General features: G+C 42.4%; 1 protein-coding gene across 5 annotated transcripts; it reads right to left on the bottom strand.

The window, feature by feature from the left end:
• Positions 1–1205: 1205 nt before the first annotated feature.
• On the bottom strand, positions 1206–10632 carry LOC126537823 (uncharacterized). 5 transcript variants are annotated; one of them, XR_008613839.2, is made up of 6 exons: positions 10227–10632; positions 7840–7982; positions 6807–6875; positions 6194–6251; positions 5671–5751; positions 1206–3351 (listed from the first exon to the last, which is right to left on the bottom strand). XR_008613839.2 is itself a non-coding variant. In XM_055074459.2 (6 exons), the coding sequence occupies exons 2-6, from the start codon at positions 7886–7888 to the stop codon at positions 3274–3276; spliced, it is 339 nt and encodes a 112-aa protein (XP_054930434.1). In that variant the 5' UTR covers positions 7889–7982; positions 10227–10622; the 3' UTR covers positions 1206–3273. The 5 variants fall into 5 exon arrangements, 3 of the variants coding, with proteins under 3 accessions (XP_054930434.1, XP_072144028.1, XP_054930435.1); XM_055074459.2 differs by having other exon boundaries at positions 7836–7982; positions 10227–10622; XM_072287927.1 differs by lacking the exon at positions 6194–6251 and having other exon boundaries at positions 10227–10606.
• Between the last annotated feature and the right edge of the window lie 1236 nt (positions 10633–11868).

Genomic DNA, 11868 nt, shown 5'->3' on the forward strand with positions numbered 1-11868 from the left:
GTGCTAGAATCCAGGGTTTGTAGCGATCCTTGAAAATCTTTTATTTCTAAAATGCCATTTTCAAGGCATTGAAAACCCTTGAATTTTTAGAAGTACTGGAAAGTCCTTAAACTTGTACACTTGGCTAGACTTAGCAGACATTGCCAAGCGCTTTTTTTCCCTTCTGTGACACTCTTTCGCATGTCACAGAAAATTGTCTCTGGAGGTAATAGAAGGAAAGCGACATCCTTAAAGTTGAAATTACAAAGGAGCTGCAGATACCAGTTTTATGCACATGGAACCGGCGACAAATGTGCTTGGAGGAGCAGAAGCAGGAAGCTCAACAGTTGAGGCATTCGAAGAGAAGCCGTGAAGAGTAAATTGAGAGCGACAGACACAATAAAAAGAAATTAGAAATGACTATTGCTTATTTGATGGTGAAAAAAGCTGAGGCAACAGATGACATCACATACACTGCCAAACCAAACAGTATTCAAAAACTGCAAATGTTGCAGGTCCAAGTAGTTAATTGTGCTATTGCAGAAAAACTTTGAGCGCTTTCTTGAAATGCTTCCTTGTGTGCGTTTAGTGGTGGGCAGTGAAAGGCAAATTAGCAGTCTTTCAAATGCTTGAAATCACTGAAATGCGATTTGTTTTGTTTTCTTTTGTTTGCATTAAAGTTAACGGTGTTCTTGAACAAGTTATTGCCTGTCCAAACTACTACACATTGCACGAGGTCCTTGAAGTTACTGTGTCGGGGCCTCGAAAGTCCTTGAAAACCATTTAATTTTTTTCTTCAATATTGCTACGAACCCAGTAGAACAACTGTCATGGAGTAAAAACCTTGGCTGAACAGGGGCTTATACGCAGAGCACAGGAAGACTAGAAATGCAGTAGTAGGCATGGAGGGCCCTGAAAAAAATGTGCCACATCCGCTCGTCTGCCTTATGTTTCTGCACTGACTGTTGCATTTTTAATAGAAGTGCACTTTCTGTTCTACTCCAATAAACGCAACATTACGAACTCCAGTGCGGGGCAGTCCTTCAGCCAGTGCAGAACTTTTTCTGTGCATCCGAGTCAGCTCTGTCATTTTTCCAGCATTGTAGTAGAAGATTTGTTAAACTGGTTTAGCAGAATATGAGCAGTACACTCTTAAATTAGCTGTTTATTTGTATGCACAAGTGCAGCTCCTCAGTTTCGTTGCATGACAAATTGCCATACCTCAATAGATACAAGAAACAATTTTATTACAGTTTAATAAAATCCAAACAGTAATAATCACAACAATATAATGACATACATTTCTTTTGGTACGTATACAGCCCATGTCTTGGCAGTGTATAAATTAAACTATACACCGCAAGTACTGTGTCTTGACCACTATTATTCACATGTGTAAAACCATCACAGCAATTCAACAAATATCACAGTAATTAGTGACATACACTTTGTAACTGCTTTACATGAGCATAATGTATACAAATGGTCCCTGTGTACCTACACATGACTAGTGCCACACGAGTACTATTACTCACAGGTGTAAAACCAACAAAGCAGTTCTTTAAAAAATATCACAGCGCTTAGTGACGTACATGCTGTAACTCCCTTGTAGAAACTTAATACAAACACGTGAGGACACAGAAAGCTAGCAGTGGGCATACATGGGAATACCACTGCCTCAATACTAATTCACAAGTGTAAAACCAACCAAGCAGTTCTTTAAAGAATATCACAATGCTTAGTGACATACATTTTCTAACTAGCTTATATAAGCTTTATACAAACATGAGAACATACACAAAGCTAGCGGTGCACCCGCATAGAAGTGCGGCCATCTGAACACGATTATTTGCAAGTGTAAGCTCAACAGAACAGTTCGTTATAGTGCCGCACATTTTGTAACTGCCTTATACAAGCTTAGTGCAAGCACAAGAATGTAGAAAAATATAAATTAAAAACTTGCTCTATGCATACACAAACAGATCAACACAAATGGTAAACACCGCTTTGAAGACAAATGTGACTGTGGCAAAGCGCAGTGCTGTGCCGGTTGAAATTGCCACCCACAAAAGTATTGAGCAATGCTTAAACCACAGGCAATAAAGTGCTGAAAGACTGCGTCTCTAACGTAACTGTTTTATTTCAAATTTCTTGAATATAGGGCTCGCTTGCAGATAAGGCATCTGATCCAACTGACCTGATTTTACACCTGCTACATGCATACAATGCACTCAGATATAACTGGTAATAATAATTATAAAAGGCATTTAAAAACTTGATAGTATGATGAAGATGCATGACTAGAAAAGTTCTGTCCCCCTCGTACTTGTTAAAAAGGTGTAAGTACGACACATGTTCTTTTTTTCCTCAATTTTTGCATTAATGGACAGCCGGGAACCTCGAACCGACACAAAAAAAAAGATACTGCTATGTTAATGGTGTTATGAATAATTTTTTGTGAAAGCTTTTTTACAGACAACTTGCAGTCTCGTTTCTGGAGGTTGAGCTGTATCTTGCAAAATAACTTGAAAAGTGGTCACATGGGAGCATGACACTATATCATAATGTTAGTTTCAGTTGACTCTCTTGCCCTACAAGTTGCTGCTCACTGTGGCCAGTGATGCAACAGCAGTGTCTGTGTGATTTTCATCACACTTCTGTCCTATGCCATTCTTACCAGAGTTGGCGGCACATAGATACCCAAATTTTGATAGTGTTGCTTTCTCAGGTGGTTGCTTTTGATTTGCTCAATATCAGTTGGCACTTCAGCTGCATCAAACTTCTTTTTTACCTTTTCAACAACAACATCAACAACAATCTTATGACACCTGTGTTGTCCTAGTTGCCTACAAAGACCAGTTAATCTAACAACAACACTGACAGTCTCTACTATCTTCTAATGGAGAAGATGTGTGTCCCACCATGTGTTCAACATTGTTGTGGCTATGTGGGCTGGCTGGGGAGGCAACAACTGTAATATGTTTTCATATGTTAAAGTGATGCTTGTACTGTGCTATAACACTTAACTTAGTCTTGCACTTGCTGCACAATAACACTGGCTCACAGTCGTGGTGAAAAGCTTTTGTATGTTGAGCAAATGAGTTGTATCCACTACAAAAAAAGTCAGTGATAGCACACATGTTGCTCTACCAGGCCTGGTGTGGTTCCTTCTGACACTGCTGCTGACGCGCTGCTGCTTGCCTCGTACACTGTTGCAGCTGCAGTAGACGTGGCAGTCTCTGTATCTATTGCTGCCGTGTCATCTGTCATGGTAACTTCCAAGTGGTACCGGGCTCACTTCTGCAACAGAGATGTTGTTTGCCCCTTGAGGGCTCTCATGATCAGGGCCAATAATTTCGTAGGCATTGTCTCCTGCATCGAAGAACCAGTAAGAACAGCATGAATTAATAAACATAGCTCTAAAAAGTACGGACATCAAGACTTAACCACAAACTTTGCACATAAGTGACCGGGCTTAATGAATAATACTTGCAGGAGGAGTTACACAATTGTTTGTGTATATTACAGTAAAGCCTCATCAGAAGATATTCAAGAGGCACGGGAAACATGTCTCTCGAAACCAAAAATTTTGAGACACTGAGGAGCCAGACTAGATCACTTTATTATGCATCATCACTAAAGTATGTTTTGATATATCTGAAGGAATAAATGCTCAGGGTGGCTTAAAGGGCTCCTAAACCACTTCTCGACATTTTTTGAACATTTTAAGTAAACACGCGTATCGAAATCGGAATGCCGTCACGATCGACGAAGCCAAATGCCAGAGTGCGTAGCACTGCCGGAGCACCACAATATGAAGAAAATAACCCCGTGCGCCTCTCTGGACCTATCCTGCACCCCCCAGTTTGTCCTGACGTCAACAGGCTGTCTCTGATGATGTCACCAGTTTCCGGTGCTGTCGATTGGTCGAACGAAAGTGTACGACTGCTGGCAAGGCCTGCAAGCAAATACACACACTCCTTCTTCCTCGTCGCGTTGCGCGCAATGCCATTGTGGGCAGCCAATGGGGGCAAAGAAGAGAAACGCCAACAGAAGGGTCTCCCTATGAGGCTCTTCAACGCGAGTCACCATACAGTTCCGTTGTATTAGCGCCACCCCTCGCAGGACGACGGGCCAGCGCGGCAGCAACAGAGCTCGTTGGTGTTGGCCTGTCCCGTAACATTTGGAGGTGTACTAGGCAAGGAAAAGACGATACTGTCCATATGGCGTGTACCAGATGAAAGAGTAAAATGAGTGGGGACTACTTTTCGATAATCAAACACACGTAGCTCCACTATTACTGCACCGTTTCGAAAAATTCTTGTGGCTACCTGTTCATTGCCTTATTGTGTAGAACTGCAACACCGCAACTAAATTTCAACCTCGGTGGTTTAGGGGCCCTTTAAAGAAGACATTCACAGCTTTTTAGTGACTGTAGATTGTGTTAGCTTCCTTCCCAACTTCTGGAATTTAAACACTTCACTTTGCAAGCCTTGTTGCTCGCAGTACCTTTGAGGTGCTCTTAGACGCTCGTCAGCTTCAACTGCCGACACTTTCTGCCCTGCACTGTCCTCGTTGCCCTCCTTTTCTGGTTCATGCTAAAAGAGACATGCGCGATTGACTTGTGTAAGGATTGCGTGATCTTTACGCCCTTCGGAGCACACAAGGTGCACAAAGTGAATGTGTGTGGGTTGTGTCCCTTCGAAGTAGTGAATACTTAAAAAGTCATCCTTAGTAACAAAGGTGTCTCTTGTATACAGTATTGTTAACGTGGCAAACATCGGAAAACCAACCAAACCATTTTCAGATGTCTCTTACAACCAAGTGCATCTTGTAATGAGATTCTACTGTACTGAATAGTTTTCAGCTATGGATCATCTGCATGTACATATAGTCACAAAGACATGTGTGGAATGGCGAATCGGGAAACAGTTCGTACTCTTACTTTTTGTCCCTAACATAAGCAGCTGATAACAATATGATAAAAAAGCAGGCAATGAGGCTAGAATGGAACATAATCCTTCAGCTCTAAACAGTTTTTTGGGCCCACATCATTCCCTCATATGACATAAGGAAACAACTTGATTGCAGTAATGGCTGCATGTGATCTGAGTTGATTGAAACAAACTATACGTAAGGTTGTCCTGTATGTAATTTTATCAGAGTGCTTTTTAGATGTCCTGCTGGTGATCCTGGCTGCGCGATGCTTCTCATGCTTTTTGGCACGATTCCTTTTTTTCCACTCCACTTTTTTTTCAGATTTTCTCCCCTTTCCCTTCCCCCTTGTGTAAAATAGCACACTTGAAGTATCAAATCTGTTGAACTAACGTGTGTATCAAACCTGTTAACATGTGTGCTTCTCTGTGGTCTGTGTTGTATTTTTGCGCTGCACAATTCAATTCAAGATGAAAGATGGAACGTCCCTGCCTTTAGTTTAATTGTGTGTGTGTGTGTGTGTGTGTGTATATGTCTCTCTCATGTTTTGAAATATATGTACATTCAGGAGTGCCTGCATGCCCTTCTCTCCTGCTCCTGTGACGAAAAGGAGAGCCTGTTTATGTACCATAGTAAAAAATTCAAAGGTTTTCGCTGTGCCCATTACATCCCTTATCATATGGATCTGTCACAATACAGAGTAGCAGTGGTCCATAATACTAGCCCATCCCAACATAACTATAAATTAACACATACCGACATGCTGCGAAACAGCTGTTGCAAAGCCGCTGGTGAAGGCAATTTCCGCAGCACTGCAGTGGTACAGCCGAGTTCCACCTGTATAGTGACAAATCCATATGCGTGTTAGCAACTCAGTAGTTGCTGATGGTTTCATAAGCTTTACACTACACAATAAAGTAATCTAGACAACTTTGTTGGAACAAATGCACATAATTAGGACACCACTTAAACACTAACACGATTAATTGCCCCCAATCTCTCACTCACTAAGGGATAATATTACTGAAACATCGGTGGAGAGCTCAGATTAACACAGCCCATAAAGGACAAGCGTTCTTTGAGGAAAACAGCTATAACAGCGGTTAGTTTTCTTGATCATTTTATGTGGTAGCTTTGATTTAAATGTCATGCAGTACTATAAAATACGAAGTGCCGCATTTCTAGCAGCAGAAGGCGTCGTCAGGCTTGTGGTACAACAGATTTTTGCACTGTTTGTCAGTGAGCCGACACATACAAAGAAAACCGAATTCACACATACATATACAGTGTCAAGTGCACTTCTCCTTCTGAAAACGCAGCCACCAGTTCCAATGGTGCTGAAAGGAAAGGTTATATAAAGTGTGAGACTGCATGGAACTGCCACTTATGACTGTAAATGTATGGTCTGCTGATTGCAGAGGTAGTCACATGCTATTTCTAGTCTCTTTTAGAAGCATTACTAAAGAACAAATTAAAATCTATTCATAAGTCACGAATTTCATGCATCCACAGTTTGGCTAAATAACCTGTGAGAAAAAGACATGTTTACCTGGAATAGCAACCTTTTTTCCTGCTGCAAAACTTTCCTTCGAATTAATGAAATAACTTTACAGCGTCATAATGCGTTTCTCGCAACTACTTGCCGGCAGTGGCGAGTTAGTGTTTATATCCGACTCATTGGGCGACAATACTGCCAAACACAAATGCTTCACGAACACGAGAACACGTCCCTCGCAGAGAATAGCAACCATATATGCCTCTGTGAGACATGATCGCACCTTTGTGGTCAAAATGTACATTAGAACGACATCACCATCTCATTAAAAAAAAAAGCCTCCGTACAAGGCAGCTGCCAACTGCATAATGTGAAATTGCAACTGATGTCCACTTACTGGTGGCCTGTGTTTGAGTCACTTTTGGCAGTTGACTGGGTGCTGAGAAATGCACGTCCTGGGTTGTCCCTGCAAAACATACAGGGTTATGTCAAATGTTGAAAATATATATATGCCGGCATTTCATCAGTCGCAAAACAAACGAGTAAACTAATAAACAACTGTAATGTAAACAGAGTACACATCATAAGATAGGCTGTCAACTGTTAATGCATTACGCAAAAAACCTAATGCATAGGGAAGACTATATGTATACACACGAAGCTGACACACAATTTAATTCGCTCTAGGTTTTTCCGTGCAGTATATTCAAATTATTATGTCTCGTGGTTAGAGCAAAATTAGTGTAAATTACGAACTAAATTATCTACCCTGGAAACTTTTCTTCAATATGCACCTGTGCGCGCTTCGAACGAGTAGCGTTGTAAAATTTACGTACATGGCATTTAACATAGTTGCTGAACACGGATTTCCTTTGCCCTGTATCGTGTACAGTGAGCTACATATATCTGCCCCCCCCCCTTTTTTGTACTAGCCATACTGCGTGCCACTGCACCTATACGCACGACAATAAACCTCTCGATACAGAAATAAAAAAAGCGCCAATCTCCCATGCCTGCATGTTGTAGTGGGCCTAACCTAACCAAGCATGGGCTGTTGCTTTCTATAGTAAACACAGGCACCGTGCTCATTGCAAGTATGTATCATGTCGCTAAGCAAATATGCAATTTCATTGTACCACTATTTTTTTATCACATGGATATATGTGTTGAGAGGCAAGACAAAAAGCAGTCACTTCTCAGAACTAATCAGCTTTCTTAAAACACATTTTTAACTTTTCAATGACACTTGCTGCTATGTGTTTGTCTCCAGTGAGCATACTTGATTTGACTTTCCAATCAGAGACATTACATAAATATACCATGTTAAGATGACTGCCTGGAGCACGTGAGAATTTTCATCTTCGTGTAACATACTGTATCTTGATTTTGTTGACATTTGGTCAAATGGTACACCCAATATACCCACATACTAGTTTTCTTGTCCAAATAACATGCCAATGTATTTTGATTTTTTGGCATTGGCTCCTCTACACTACGTGAAGTCGCGCTGCACTGGCTCTTTCACATCCTCGTGTCCTTGCAGCTGCCTTCTTGCGTTATATAAAGCGGGTGCCTGAAAAATATCGTATGCAAAAGTCAACACAAGGACATGGTGCAAAACAACATCAAGACAGTCAAGGCAATGGCAATAAAAAAGTCTTAGCTCTTAGTCTTCCTAGTGAAATGCATGCAAAACATCCAAATGACTGCAACAGTCAACTGCTAAACTAACTTCAATTTTTAGATTTAAGCAAAAAAACAAACCACAGTTCATCCTTGTTTTTCATGAATATTAGAATACTCCTGCTAATGAATAGAATATTGGTCATTTTCAGACGTCATAGGTCTGTCATGAGTCTGGTGTATCGCAAACACCACTTGTGACACATCCTAAGCACGTGCCCAGTGTGCCCCCCCACCCCCCCGCACCGTGCCTGGTTGTGCCACTGCTGAAGCCATAATTTGAGGATTATAGCTGCAAACATGATGCTCAGTAGGGATGAAAATATTGTCCTTCAGCTCAATGGATATATGGATGTGCCTATAAAAAAGGGCAACAAGGCTTGTTATGGCAAGCTTACCCACATTTCAATACTAACAAGTTCCCTGCGGCCTGCATCTAATCTTACTAAAAGGCATGAACTTATTTTCATGCATGAGGTGCGCAGTGGAGTTCATTTTTGACAGACCCGACTACTGCTGCAGTTTGAAATCTAGCATTTTAGATTCTTGTAGGCATGTAAAAGTTGCAGTTAAACCGCAGTTATTAGTTTATTACACCATCCTATTGTTCTGTGTACGACAGAATGGTAACACGGAATTAAAGCAACATTTTATTTTGATATTTTATTTCTCTACTAAAAATATTCAAGCGATAAACACATCATAATCTGCCATGCTATAGCAAAATGCACACATTACGCTTGTAACACCCAGAGGAAGGCTGATTTAGCTGTTCATATGACATAACTCTGACACGCCAACTCATATTAGCAAATGCACAGGCATGTCCAAAACAATAAGCGTATGCAAAGCGCCCCTGCAATTGTAATTCCACACAGCAGCCGTTATATTCGATGCCGATGCGTAACTAGCTGCTCGACAATTCACCGAGTTCGTAGACATAAGCATCCTTTCAGTTTCGCACCGTGCACGAAAACCGCAACAGGAGACAAAACCAGACCTATAATCACACCATTTCAACATGAGCAAAAACAGTTCAGTCTTAAGGATAAACACTGTGAGAGCGATTTAGTGCGCGACGGCGACGAGCGACAAAACGGGCCGTCGCTTGAACAGATGGCTCGGTTCTGGAAATCTAGAAATCGTCGCTCGTCGCCCAGAAGTGCTATGAGCGACTAGCCAATAGCGCGAAGCCGGAACTGGATGTACATACATCGCTCAAATACTACCGATTGTCGCGCGGAACGAGCAAATGATTCAATTTTTATACGTGCAAGGATAAGAACGTACTGCAAGACCTCCGGAAATATTTTATGCTACTTTTTATAGTAAAATACATCAACGTAAATTACTAAAGCACGCGTCACGCGTGACTGCAGCCCTCATGCCGGCAACACCGGGGAGGCGTCGCTCAAAATCGTCGCTCGCACGGAGTACGACTTGTAGGCGACGAGCGAACGCGACAGCAATCTCCGTCGCGTCGCTTGTAGCTGCCGCGCGCAAGATCGCTTATATGGGGTTTATACTTTTTTCATCATAAAACATGGATTCCTAAGTAAGTTCAAGATAACGCGCCCAACTGACCTCTTGCAGCATGCAGCTGAATGCCTGCGGCAAAGTTTCTAACTAGCACTGGTGCTGCACGTAACTTCAGTGGTCGCAGATTCCCCCTGCGCGAGACACCGTCAAGCGCGCGGTTTACTTATAAAAAAAAAAGCATGCTGCCAGCAAAATGACGGCTTCTGTTATGTGATTCCTTAGTTCAACAGCGTTCCGTACATAGTAGACTGCCAAACTGAATAAATTCAAACACGCAAAACGCACGCTAATCACGCTCCGCATAGGCTCGGAATCACGGGCTGGTGAACTAACCATTTTAAGCGTCCTCTCGCCTGGCGTCTTATTGAACATACCATAGTTCTGGCAGCGTTTGCGATTTTTAAAGCTCTTACTGACAACGGCAAAGTGATAAAATCACATGCAGTTATCGCGACGACTGGCTTTTTCGATTGACATCAAGAGACAGCGCGTACGCCTAGTCCTTTGTCAATCGCGTCGGCTAAGCGCAGCGACAACTTCCTGGCGATAGCATGACATATACGGAGAATGTGCACCTAAGTTAGAATTCACTTACCGTGGAGGATTTGTTGTTATATCCAAGGCATGACGAACGACTGTCGTGTTTTCGTGGCGACGCGAGATGGCTGCCACACGATCTCCCTCGGCTGGCCTTTGCTCGCTGGATGGATCTACTTTCTCCGGTGCTGTGTTGTTCCGCGATCTTGAGCGCGCGCGCGCGCGGTGGAGCCACTCCGAGTGAAAAAGTAGAGCGCTCGCTACGCGTTCCTTTGAACTGCGGCGGCCTGTTCTCTTAGAAGCAAAACGATGTGTTCTTTGCTCAGCGTGCACGAATGATACATTGCCATGTTCGGGGCCAGCCACCTACAGTTGAAGCAGAAGATTACGCTACGTTTTGTTTTCTATTGCCGCAAGAGTCTCTCTTTTCTATTGTCGCAAGAGTCTTTTCACTCTCTCTCTCTGAAGGGGAGAGTGAAAAGCACATTTCACTCTCTCCTTGGTGACAGAGTGAACAATGCATTTCACTCTCCTCGACATTTTGCGAGAGTAAAACGGCGCTTTGAAGAGTGAACCGGCAGCTTCACTCCTGCGATACCCTTCCTAGTTTTTAGAGTGTATGGCACAACATTCAGGGTCAACAACAGTCAGTATTCAATAAGTTTGGCCTAATATTTTTGCCCAACTCGAGGGAATAACTTTCGGTAGTCGAAATGAACGTTCACTGCTCCGATTAGCACACGCCTATGGCGAGCCCAATTAGTCTACGGGGTTGAGATGAAATTTAGCACCAAGACGTGCGAATTTCGTGCTCACTGGTGGAGTCCTTATTCATGTTCCTCATCTAATCTGTAAGGACTTCAACCATAATTTGTCAGCAGCGGCCCCACGGTTCCTGGCTCCTCCTATGTCATGAGGCAACTGAGAAAGTAAACACTGCCTCTAAGTCATCTTGCTGATAATGTGCCCCCTTGTTTAAGTCAAACTTGCTAACAATGATTTTGCTTCCTCGTGTCCTAATGAATCAGTATGAACCAGTAATATACAAATGGATTGAAGGTCAGCGGGTACTTTCATCTTTGCAAACAGTGGTTTTGAAATCCCTGTAATACGTATGCAATGGCTGCGCTTGACATATTGTACTTTCGAGAATTTTCATGGGAGCCAAAGTTGTACGCTGTCATAAATAATATATCACATGAAGAGTAGATACTGTATAGCTCTCAAGCTGCAGTTATTGAGAAATTGATGTGTGGCGATAATTTCACGGAATATTTGTGATCGAGTATGACGAGAGGGCGCGTATTTCAATGAAATACGTGGTCGCATTTGCGTTGATTCGGTTTCCTAAATGAGCAGCATATTATGAAAATAGCGCGGCAGGGCCGGCGGATCAAAATATGAAGAACATGAGCGTTTGGGAGGAAGCGTGTCGTGGATGAGCGTGTACGTTTATTTTATTTTTAAGAAGTCCTATAGCCCTCAAGTGAATATTTAGCTTCTTGACAAACCTGCAGTTCACTGTCGCGCTTGCAATGGATTTTCCTGAGTCTCAGAAAAGATTATCCTCTCCTGCTTATTGAAAGTTCATTCCGAGACCATGTCAAAATAACATTTCTTAATAGTTCCGTGAGACCAAGCTAACGGCACATTTGGCTGACTGCTCAATTTCCAGCGAAATATTTATAAAGTCTCGTGAA

Source organism: Dermacentor andersoni, chromosome 4 (genome assembly GCF_023375885.2).
Source record: "Dermacentor andersoni chromosome 4, qqDerAnde1_hic_scaffold, whole genome shotgun sequence".
Taxonomy (NCBI): domain Eukaryota; kingdom Metazoa; phylum Arthropoda; class Arachnida; order Ixodida; family Ixodidae; genus Dermacentor; species Dermacentor andersoni.